General features: G+C 38.0%; 1 protein-coding gene across 1 annotated transcript in view; it reads right to left on the bottom strand.

Moving 5' to 3' along the window:
- Positions 1-615: 615 nt before the first annotated feature.
- Positions 616-12559, bottom strand: part of cdh19 (cadherin 19, type 2) — a 35730-nt gene continuing 23786 nt past the window's right edge. Inside the window, exons 9-12 of the mRNA XM_085419040.1 lie at positions 12000-12121; positions 9910-10027; positions 8130-8381; positions 616-5373 (exon numbers count right to left, since the gene is read on the bottom strand). Of these exons, the coding sequence (XP_085275166.1) occupies positions 4859-5373; positions 8130-8381; positions 9910-10027; positions 12000-12121 (1007 nt within the window). The 3' untranslated portion in view covers positions 616-4858. The remainder of the gene's footprint in view (positions 5374-8129; positions 8382-9909; positions 10028-11999; positions 12122-12559) is intronic.

Raw genomic sequence — 12559 nt, 5'->3', positions numbered from 1 at the left:
ATAGATTGTTTCCAACAGTGGAAGCTATTTGAAGCTCTCTTTGAGTTGCAGTGATGTCTGGAAATTGTCCTGCTGAGTACCGCACCTACTCACACAAGTAACCACTGCAGGAAAGGAAACACTGAATAGACTCAAGCAATTAGCTGTTTTGCTCTTATTGTCTCTTACCTCCAGTTTTCCAGCTACCATCCAAATAGGATTGTATGTGAAATTTTCTTCACTTGGAACTATATTCTCTTTGGCCCAAAACGTGTCCATTGCAGACAGCAAACTGCCCAATTAGTGGATGAGAAGGTAAAGGGGGCTGGGATGGACTGCTAGACAACTACCTCAAGTCACCCCACGGCAGCCACCCACACAACTAAACAAGAGCGTGTATTGTTTATCAAATGACTACAGAGGAAAAAGTGGAGCCAGACACTGTAGATGTCATGCATTTTTTCCACGTTGCCCAAGCTGTTGTGTGTCTTCAAACTTTCACTTTGTTTATATCGTACAAACTTTGCTAGACATCTGACTGCCAGTCACCTATATGCTGATGGGCTGAACACGGATGTTAAACACTTGAACACATGTTAAAGACCTGATATTTATTGGATACTCTTAGCATACTGTGAACTATAATTTATGTGAGAATGAGGGGCAGAAAAAAAAGGAAACAGAAAAATATGCTGGCATACACACATCTATATGAATTACACATTTGCTTACATGTTAGATAAGCTGCTTCTGACATTCTCTTTGGTCAGGAATGACTTTATATTAGGAATGCAACATCTATTACACCTATTAATGCAATGCCCCATTCTTGAAGACGAGTCTCGACACATTGACATCAGCTCCAGTCCACCCCTTGTGAAATCTTCCCAAGCTCTTGAATCAACAAATTCTCTTAAGGCTGTGGACAGTGCTGGTGAGTAATGGAATATATTTACCGGCATTACGCATTTAAAATGCAAAATATGAGTTGTTGTGGTAGCTACCTGTCACTTCAGTATCTTCGATGTACTATTGCTGTGTGCTTTATTACTATTACTGAAGGCTACTCGCCACCAAGCTAACATCTTATCTTTTGTTAACATCTGATGTTAACATAAGTCTTTGCTCCCCTACAATAAATATATTGTCCATTCAGAGAGATTTGGGCAAGAAGGTGGTAGGGAAGCAGACTCAGCAGACATTTTGGGATTCCAGAGGTGAGCAATTTATTTACAGTGGACTCTATACGTGAAACTTAACAAAACTTCCGCCAAAGTAACTTAAATAAAAAAAACTCAAAAGTACATAGATTTGATAACACAGCTCACCTCTCCTTTCTCATCTGAGTCTGGCAGAGACTCACTATATATAGGGCCATCAGTTTCCCTTCAATTAGCCCAGCCAGTACCACTCACTTGAGCTGAGTGATCTAAAACTCTACATAGTTGACTAAAAATATCCTCTCACTTCTGATTAGCACATTTACACAACTAAACGGCTCTATACGAATAAAACAAACAAAAGGGAGCATTTCTATGGTTAAAGAAATCCCTCCACTCGGTTCAACCTGCTGATGTGACATCAGTGTGACATCAGCAGGTTGCACTTTAAAATGAGGAAATGCTAGGCGGGCCTTTCCTCACACCTGACCTATATGAAGACTGAAAAGAAAGAACAAAGTATGAACAAATTATTTAATCTGTAACATAATAAAATATAAAGAAACATGTAAATGAGTATTTGCCTTAATTTGCAGAATGTTTGTTTTGCCGGAAACAGAATGCTTACACAAACAAACCCGGGATAGTTATTGCAGCAATGTTACTTTGAAAAATAGCAAATCATAGCAAAGAAATACCGAGACAGAATAATGTGCATGATGTGCAAAAAAAAAAAAGGTCAACACATCTGGGACAAGTGGAGAGCATTACAACTGCTCATCCACTTTGTCACAAACATCCACTTGGTAGAGAAAAACAAGCAAGAATTTACAGGATGTGATTGCTGCATTCATGTAGTTTTAAAAACTTTACAATATATTAAGTAATCCAAAGTATTCAGATCACATTGAGTACATTTAACGGAAGAGATTAGAAACTACATTTTGGGGCATGTATTCTGTAATCTGTAGTGGAATACGTTTTAAAAGTAACCTTCCCAACACTGCCTGTGGTCTTTCTCTTTTGCTTGTGCACCATTTCCTGCCACACTTTTTCTTTCTAGTAAACTTTCCATCATATTCCTTTTCGACTCAGCACCATGAAAACAGACAGCTTTTTCAGCAGAGACGTTCTGCAGACTACCCTCCTCGTTGAAGGTGTCCATGATCGTGTCCTGGACAGCTGTCAAGTCTGGAGTCTCGCCCATGTTTGAATAGTAATTTACTGAAATGGAATTTCTAGTAATTTGTGATATTGCATTTCTCATGAGCCATAATCATGAAAGTTCAAACAAGCAAAAAAAATTTAATATTTCACTTCATATGTAATGAATATAAAATGTATGAAAGTTTTCTTTGTTGAATTAAATTCTGAATAGAAATAAACCATAAAAGAACAACTTGATAACAGCAGAATAAAATAAATAACATTCAATATTAAAAAATACTTCAGGTAACATGGCCCTGCATAACAAGCATATAATTTTTTCACAAATGAGATGATTTTGTAATATTCAACCCAACCAACAAAACTGTCTTAGTTACCTTTTTTTGTTTGTTTAATGAGTAGTAAGTGCGCACATGTCACAGGACTGCTTATAGGAATGAATCTATGCCATGTAAGTCACATAGCATCAGAGATGGGCAGTAACACGTTACTTGTAACGCGTTACTGTAATCTGATTACTTTTTTCAAGTAACGAGTAAAGTAAGGGATTACTATTGCAAAAACGGTAATTCGATTACCGTTACTTTCCCTTTACTGCGTTACTAAAACCGTGATTTTTTGCGAGAATGTCTCACGACAGTGACGTAAGCGAGTGCGCTGTTAGTGACAACAGCTGTGTGCAGATCAACAATGGATCACATATCGATTGTGGGAGAGAGTATGAGCGTGCAGCGTTTAAAGCGTGGAAGTACTGACCTTACTTTGAGTTTGATTCCATAAAAAGTGACAAAAACATTAGCGTCCATTGTGCGTGGGAAGAAAACTTCTTTTTACAGCGAAAAAAACCCCTAAACTTCCGAGCAAGCACCGAGTGCGCAACGACGTAATGGGAAACTCACAGAGAAACTCGAGGATTCTTCAACTGACCGCGGCACACCTGCACCAGGGTAAACCTCCGCCTACCGCAGTCCTGCTTTACAGGTGAAAATAGAGCAACAGGACCGCTGAGTCTTTGACTTTATTTATTTTCTGCTGTGTTTTACTTGCATCTATTTGAAAGAGTGAGTGTAAACACAAAAAATATTTTATTTTATGTGCTGGAATGTGTAGAAAATAGGTTTAAATGTTAAACAAATTTATTCAAGTCAGAGAATGTTGCATATAATTTAATGTTTGCTTGACGCATAAAGTTAAAAGATTAAAACTGATAAAACAAGTTAAAAAAAGAGACTTTTCCATTTGATTACATTTTGTATGATGGATTATGTAGAAAAAGTAGAATTGGGCTGAAAGATCTATCGCTTTATTACCTATTCAGGTTGTAAATCGTGTTTTTAAAAAGTAACTAAGTAACTAAGTAATTAATTACTTTTGAAAATAAGTAATCAGTAAAGTAACGGGATTACTTTTTTGGGGAAGTAATCAGTAATTAGTTACTGATTGCTTTTTTCAAGTAACTTGACCAACACTGCATAGCATTTTCTTCAGCTTAAAGAGCACTTTAGCCTATTTAAACTCATTATTTTGGTTTTCCAGCGTACGAACACTGTTATAAACAGCCTATTTTCCTGCTGCAACAGAGAGCAGTTTCCAGCAAAAAAAGGTAATAAAGCCACTGAGCCCTCCCTACTTAATGCAACAACAGATAAACACCTCACAGCTGAACACAGTCACCAAGTTAAGAAGCCAAAGAGCCATGTTATATTATTTTTGTCCATTCTTGGTGGAGGACAAAACACGCCTATAAGTAAATATTGACTGACTACAACTTGGATGCCCTGATACTGCCTGATCAGAAGGTGACTGCTTCCAAAAAATATAACTATAACAGCTTCACGGGATAAACAAAAATATGACGTCCTCTGTTCCCCCCACATCGCCAATAAAAACAAAAATGTAAGCTTTAAGAAGAAATAGTTCATCACTGGTTTTGAGGAGAAAGAAGATGCAAGCTCCAGTCTTGGTCACTGCATCCTGACCGCTGATCAGCTGAATAAGACAACAAGATTGATGATATTGTGCAACATGGCAGGTCAGTCTTTCATGCCCTGGTCATTTAAATCACTGACACATTTAACATAGCCAACGTCTAGTGATTAATTATGCTCTCAAACTCCATTATAATAGAAAAAAAATCATATCATGAAGTTTAAGTTATTCATGTTATTGAGCAGTGATAAACAAAATAAACAAAATGTATCAAACCGCCAGTATCTGTTTTTATATAAGGCTTGATCTTATCACCAAAGGAATGCGGGAGACTGACACTTTGATAAATACAGTTTCTCAGTCGGAAAATTTACTTCACAAAATGTCAAACTTTTTGTTCGAGTCAACTCTTAACACATCCATCATAGAGCAGGAGGCGGGGCACTCCCTGGACAGGTCGGCATTCTATTGCTGAAGAGAGACAGATCACATTCACTCTCACATTCACACATAAGGCCAATTTAGACTCACCAGTAATCTAACATGGATTTGGACTGCATGTTCTTCATGAGTGCTTCTTGGACATCCACTCAGGAACAGGAGCGCTTGTTTAATAAATCAGATTAAAAGAGTGTGTCTTCCTCTCTTGCACCGTACCATGGTGTGAGTCTTGCTAAAGAGGGTCTGGGATTACAAACAGACTGGTCGGACTCCAAAGTAGAAGAGTCCAGTGAGCTCAGAGATCCTGTGGGAGACCCCGACCCTTCATATGCATAAGTTTGAAGGTAGTCGAAAGGAGGAGCATAAGGATCTTGATCAGCTTCTGCCAGCCTGTCCAGAATAAACTGCCTGAAGACCTCGTCCTCCGGGCCAATGAGGTGCGACTCTCGGAGGGACATTCGTATGCTGGCCCTGACGTCTTCCCTTCGCATCCTCCTCTCCCTTCTCCTGGGGCGGGGACGCATTGGGACAGTAGGTTGGCAGAAGTCCAGCTCCACTCCTCCAACTCCCGATTCTCCATAATAAAACACCTTCTGCGACACAGTCTCAGGCAGCTCCAGCTCCTTCACCTCCACCTCACATCCCTCCTGCTGTTTTCTCCTGTGTCTCCTCACCATCACCATTACGACTGACAGCACTGCAGACACAACACAGCAGGAGATCATTACAGTTAAACACCAGGGCATGAGCTTTGTTGTGAAAAAAAAAAAAATCTACAGTGCCCGATGGAGCATGCATGCTGCGCACAAGCACACCGAAAAGTAATAGCTGCCAGATTTGTTTTTGTGGATGCAAGAAATCGAAATGATGGCAAATTAGGCAATACATTCTTTTTAGTTTTTTTTTGTTTGTTTGGTTGTTTATTTTACTTCAGCTCACATACAAAGAAAGTGTTCCTTTATTTGCTCCATGTGGCACAGAATACTAAAACTCTTGTTATTTTGTTTCTGCCGGGTTTTCATCAGCTATTGTTCTCATCCAACAGAATGTTAGCATAGCAGGTTTTGTCATTAATCTTTCATGTGATGGGCACAGGGAGGACACAAAGCAGCCGAGGTCATAATAAAGCTCTTCACTATGCAAACCCATCAGTGTCCCAGGATGGCATTGCTACTGATGTATTGCAACCAATACGCACATTACCTGACATCATTGCTCTGCAAGCTTTCAGCATTTTAAAAGTGTGTGTTAAAGGCACGCTGGTGAGTCTTAAAAGGCAGATTCAAATGAAAGTGCAAATTTGTTAATGAAAAATCTTGCTATTTAACACACATTCGCATACTTGCCAAAGTGGTGTGAGCTGGAACTGCTTTAGCTCAACAGACCTGCTGGAAAACAGTGACTTATTTTAACGACAGTTTCAGTGAAGCTGACGTTATAAAACTCCAACATCTCGGGAGTTTGATTTACTGGTTTCCTTTTCCATAAGTAATATTGAATGAAAGAGCAATTACCAGTGAAATCCTCTCTGAATGTACTTTACAAATTTTACTAATTAACTCTTCCAGTGTATTTTTTTATTAAAGCAGTTTTTTTTTTTATTGAATATTCTTGTTTGATTCGACATCTTTTATTCCAGTCAGACTTTGTCGTGACGTCGTATCAAAACTGACGTCTTGCTTAAAAGTGGAAATTATAATTGGAAATACTTTAAAATGCTTCTACACTTTCTCCAAAACCCAGACAAAAAGGAGCTACAGTTAGGCAACAGTGTTGTAAAAAGTACCTTACTTTTTTCCTTTTTTCTTTGCATATTTGAAATACTTATGTCTCCATTAATTAAACAAATTTTAACATTAGACAAAAATAACCCACATAAATACAAAATTGTTAATGAACATGAGACATTTTTTTTTTATTAGTAGTATCCAAACCTACTTGACCCTGTGTCAAAAAAGATTCGTGATAACTGGGAATGAGTCTTTCACATTGCTGCACAGGAATTTTGGTCCACATTGGTACATTTTAGGAAATTAACACCATGTTTAATGCCATGCCAAAAAAATCTCAAATCAGTTTTAATTCTGGTCTTTAACTAGACCACTCCAAAACCTTCATTTTGTGTTTTTGTGTTTTTTAAGCCACTCAGAGATAGATGTGGAGGTATGTATTGGATCATTGTCCTGCTGCATAACCCGAGGGTGCTGGAGCTTCAGGGCAGAAACTGATGGCATTATCCTGGAAGATTTTCTGGTACAGAGCAGAATTCATTGTTCCACCAATTATAGCAAGTTGTCCAAGTCGTGGAAATGTCCCAAAATTTCAACTTTTGTCTCGTCAGTCCACAGAATATTTTTCCAAAAGTCTTGGGGATAATAATAATAGATTGGATTTATATAGCGCTTTTCAAGGCACCCAAAGCGCTTTACAATGCCACTATTCATTCACTCTCGCATTCATACACTGGTGGAGGCAAGCTACGGTTGTAGCCACAGCTGCCCTGGGGCAGACTGACAGAAGCGAGGCTGCCATTTCGCGCCATCGGCCCCTCTGGCCAGCACCAGTAGGCAAGTAGGGTAAAGTGTCTTGCCCAAGGACACAACGACCAGGACAGAGAGCCCAGGGATCGAACCGGCGACCTTCCGGTTACAGATATGCTTCCCAACCCCCTGAGCCACGGTCGCCCATCATCAAGATGGTTTTTTTTGGCAAATATAAGAGGAGACTTTGTGTTCTTTTTGGTCAGTATTGGCTTTTACCTTAGAACTCTCACATGATACCATTATTATTCAGCTTTTTTGTTGTTGTTGAATCATGAACACTTACCTAACTGAGACAAGTGAGGCCTTCAATTCTTTAGATGTTTTTCTGGATTCTTTTCTGACCTCCTGGATGTTCATGCACTCTTGGTGTAATTTTGGTAGGCCAGCCACTCATGGGAAGGTTAAACGCTGTGCCAAGATTTCTCTATTATTTGGATAATGGCTCTCATTATAGTTAAGAGTTCCATAGTCTTTGAAATGTCATTGTAAACCTTTCCAGACTGGTAGATGTCAATGAATTTGTTTCTCAGTGGTTTAATTTGATCATGGCATGATGTGTTGCTTTTTTGCAACATTTAGGCTACTTTACTTTTTCAACAGGTTCTGTTTAAGGGATTTCTTGATTCAACAGATCTGACAGCAATCAGCTGTGGTTGCGGCTACTGACATTGTGCTCTGCTTTCCAAAAATATGGTTAATCCTAGTTACTTCATGATTTAACAAGGAGGCAATTACTTTTTCAGGTTTGGATAGGATTTTCTAAACAAATTAAATTATCACTTTAAAACTGGATTTGGAGTTTGCTCGGGTTATCTTTTTCTAGTACTACAAAATTTGTTTGATCATTTGAAATATCCACTATTCAAAACTTAAACAGGATATGCAATGTGACAACATTATGCTTGCTTACCTGTGAGTGTGACCAGGCAGAACAGAATCCCTAACAAGGTTTGTAGGCTCACCCCCATGGAGAGAGCAAGGGCTTCCACCCCTCCTGTGGGACAATGACCTGCAGGCTGACAGCTGCACACACTAATGGTCAGAGTGCTAGTACCGGAGAGGGCTGGAGAGCCACTGTCTGCCACCACCACAGGCAAAAGGTACTGGGTTCGATCCTTACGGGTGAAAGTACTCCGGCGTGCCACGATTCCAGCTGTGTTGTCTAAAAGGTATGCCAAATGTTAGAGATGCCCTTTTCAGCATTCTTTAAAAAAACATGAGAAATCCCAATGTGAATGCTGATGTGTCTAGACAATACAAGGAGAAAAACCTGTGAAGTGACAAACTTAATGCAATTTAAAATAAAAACCAGGCTCTCTAAAAAGCCCTGCGCCTTGTCAAATCAATTTCTGGTCAATGTATAAAAGTAAATTTGGAAAATGAATTTAACTTCTGAGTGTGCCTGTAAGACTTCATGAAGGCACTGAACAAAAAACTTCTTTGGAGTCAAATAAGCCTTGTGGCATATGGAAATGTGTTTTATTAAACTTGTTTCTTGATTCATTATTCATTTCCTGGTTGCTGACTGGACTGCTGTGCTTGAGTGGCTAACCACCCATACGCTGCACCTGCATATATTTCATTCTAACTTACTCAACACATTCAAACATGCTCTGTACTTTAACAATGATGTCTCTTCAATTTGCTGCCCATTTTCATTATAAACCCTAAAAAAGGGTTGAGTGCACTCTAAGCCAAACACCTCAATTTGCTCACTCAAAAGGCAGTCATCCACACAAAAAGTAGAACCTACAGAAGGATTTTCCTCCCAGAATATTCCAGGATGCATTTATTTATTTTTTCTTTAATCAAAAAAATATCGCTGTTATTTTGTCCTTAGCCTAAAATCATTGCAGGTTATGACTTAGCTGTTGTTCATTGCTTTTCTGGCAGGAACCATATGGGATACCGTGGCTTCTTCTGGTTTCGAGTTCATTTTTGCTCCACAGCCTAAAGCATCTGATGGAAAATGTCAGTGATTTGCAGGATGACATTTTTTGGAGCAAGAAGTATAATTATACAGATTTAGTTTATGCTGAGGGTCTCACTGCAATAGCCCTGAGTCAGTCAGCAGCTGGTTCGTTGCACTTGGAGGGAAAACAAGTCACACTGTGACCGATTACATTGTTAGACTGACATCACATTAATCTCTGTATTATTATTTTTCTAGTTTCTAGACTTTCTTTTAATCATTCACTGCACATGTTTTGAGGTGAATTTGGGGAAAATATGCCTGTTTTCTGAAAAAGAGCTAAGTGGGACTATAAGCAACACTCTCACTCACATATATGTCTATACAGAAAATATAAAGCTTTAGCCTCCACAGAGAAGCTTAGAAAATTGTGAGAAACAGGTGCAGCAGTGACTCTGATTCTTTCTCAAGCTTCTAAAACTCACAATTAGTCGTCGTCTTTCCAAAATGAATAATGGCATTACCTCATAGTAACATTCTGGCATGGATTGAATGAATTCAATAATACAGAGTAATAACTGCGCTTTAGAAGCTAACTGGCCAACTTTGTGAGTATGAAACAACACAGACGCTCTAAATGATTCCCTTGTTGTGAGTCGTTATGCTACTCTAAGAGCCTGTTTGATGTAACTCAATAGTTACTGAATGAGCATGGTATCTAGTAATTCTAAAGCAGACACATTTGTATGCATTTGTATATTATTGATTTGACTATAACCTTGATTATCTCTGATTGTGAAGTTTGGATTAATGCGCTTCTCGGGGACCATAGAAAAGTAGAAATGATGTCCTTCGACAGGGTCGTCTGGATCAACAGCGCTGAGCAGCTGAATGAGCTGAGAGAATAAAAACAGAAAATACAGAAAAAACAAAGCTGCAAGAAGTGATGAAAGTAAGTAAGGAGGAATTGTATCCATCTGTTCATATATACATACAGATGTAGAGTGCTTAACAAATTTATCAGACCACCTATCATGGAAAAAAGAAAACATGGGCATTTTATAAATCTGTCAAAAAATTTCATTGTTATTAATACGTGAAAAAAAAAGTTACCAAAAAAACCTGACTTCATATATTTATACCCAAATTTGAGCTACTGCACTGAAATTAATGAAGCATAACATTCAACCATTGTAACAAATTTCTGCTCAGGAATGCAATTAAATAACTGTAATTTGGCAACTTTATCAAAAATATTGTGGTTTGCTATTTTTATCTGCTTTATTTTGGAAAACAGTAAATGTGAAAATACGTGCATAACAAAAATAATGAATTTTTTAATATTTATTAAATAATTAGCATTAAAATTATCAATTTGATTAAAGAGCTTGCCCGTACTGGTGGAAACAAAAAAAATCATTTTGGTAATTGCCAGTCCTGGTAATTTTCGGCAGCTGTGGCATAAATGAACCTCATTAGATAATCTGTATCATCGTGCCATTTTAGGAAAGCCTCCTTTAGGAACATCCTCTTTATACGGTGGCCCTGAGAGGCCAAACAGACTGCAACTTAAGAAAACACCAGCAATAAGAAAAAAGCTGCAAAAGCACACAAAACACAACAGAATTAGGAAACACGACAACAGAAATAGGAAAAAATAGATTTCCAAAAGCACAAGCAAGTGTTTCTGGGGAGACAATAACCCGACGGACCAGTTGCAGGAACCAAAATATGCTAAGAATTGCGCTGGGAGACACTTAAAAGAAGTGGAGGATCTATCAGTTTTGTGAGGAAAGAAAAGATGAGAGGTAAGTGTGTTAGCCTAACTATTAGCCTAAAAATCCATCATCAGTATTATATGAATCATGATAAAACTGGTGTTTTCTTAAGTTGCAGTCCATTTGGCCTCTCAGGGCCACCGTATCTTTATTCTGATTTGGAATGTATAGCTTCAGAACTACATTACAGCATTATAGGAAAAAGATGTATAAGGAATGCAATTAGTATAACAATTCTTTACCCAAGTTGAATTAATTCTAGTTCTCAACTTACATGGTGTGGTGACCTAATAAATTTGTTGAGCACACACACGCACACACACACACACACTAATATATATATATATATATATATATATCTCACAGTATTATGCAAAAGTTGAGAATCACAGTTCCGTTCTTTGTATTTTGCTTCCAAGGAGCCACACTTATTTGTCAATTATGGAAGTTGGCTTTAGCAATAGTTCACAAGGCCTTCTTTCAGTAATTGTCTTTGGACACTGGCTGCTTTTTCACTTATTTACAATTCAATTTTAATTTATACAGCGCCAAATCACAACAACAGTTGCATCAAGGTGCTTTATATTTTAAGGTAGACCCTAATTTCAATCCAGTTTTAACAGTCTTAACATTTACCTATGAATCATTCAAACATCAACAAACCACAATATTGAAGGGATGAACCAATGTAGCTCTCATTTCTTTAATGAATCTAGGAAAAATGCCAAAGATAACACAGGTTGACATACATAGTATGTTTTGCACCAAAAATGTTGAGTTATCTGGATAATCGGACGGCATAAAAGTGGCAAGTCAAGAAAAACTATCTATAGAAAACCTTTCCCAATACTACTTAAAAAAAATAACAAGAAAGCTTGCCTCAGAAAGTTCAGTCTGTGTTGTGTCAATACAGCTATTTCCCATTTTCAAGTCTGGCTCTTTGGAACCAAAATGTAAAGAAGATCAATAGATAGATAGAAATACTATAGGACACAATATGACAACTTTTACAGTTCACATTCATGTATATTCAGCTTTCCACTCTGCAGTGTAGTAAATCGTGAACATCAGTGCATCATAATATACATACTTCTCCTGCCTGCGTCCCCTCACAGATATATGGCTGGTAATCTCTTGCAAGCCTTGGCACATTGTCGTTTATGTCCAGTACTTTGATGAACACCACCACAGAGGAGGATAAATGGTTCTGCGCTGCAGTAGTGAAGATAGACATTTGCTGGAGTCCACTGGGTCCATGTATCATAAATGCTTTGTAAAAGCTCTGTCAAAATAACACTTAAGACTGAGAAATGTTTCTGTCTTCTAGCTTTAGGAATGTGGGGGAAAAAACGGGAACCAGCATCACACTGCTTTCACCAAAACAAAATAAACGATTCAACAGTAAACAGTTATACCCATTATGGAAATTTAAGGCTCCAGTCTACACTAGCTGTTCCCAACATTTTTTTCTGAGGTGCACCCACTGGTCTGTGAGATGGAAACTGAACGACTAGTAGGTAGAAACGAAAATATATCAAATTTGACTTTTTCCTGCAAGCTTGTAATATCTCTACTCTTCAAAAGTTGTAGACTTTTGAGAGTGGAGATGTAATTGTTTTTCTTTCTTTTTTTCTTTTCTGCAAAAGAATG

The sequence above is a fragment of the Rhamphochromis longiceps genome, linkage group LG9 (genome assembly GCF_057381845.1).
Source record: "Rhamphochromis longiceps isolate RC_006_pf linkage group LG9, R_longiceps_female_GT1.1, whole genome shotgun sequence".
Lineage (NCBI taxonomy): Eukaryota > Metazoa > Chordata > Actinopteri > Cichliformes > Cichlidae > Rhamphochromis > Rhamphochromis longiceps.
This window is presented reverse-complemented; position numbering and strand designations above follow the sequence as displayed.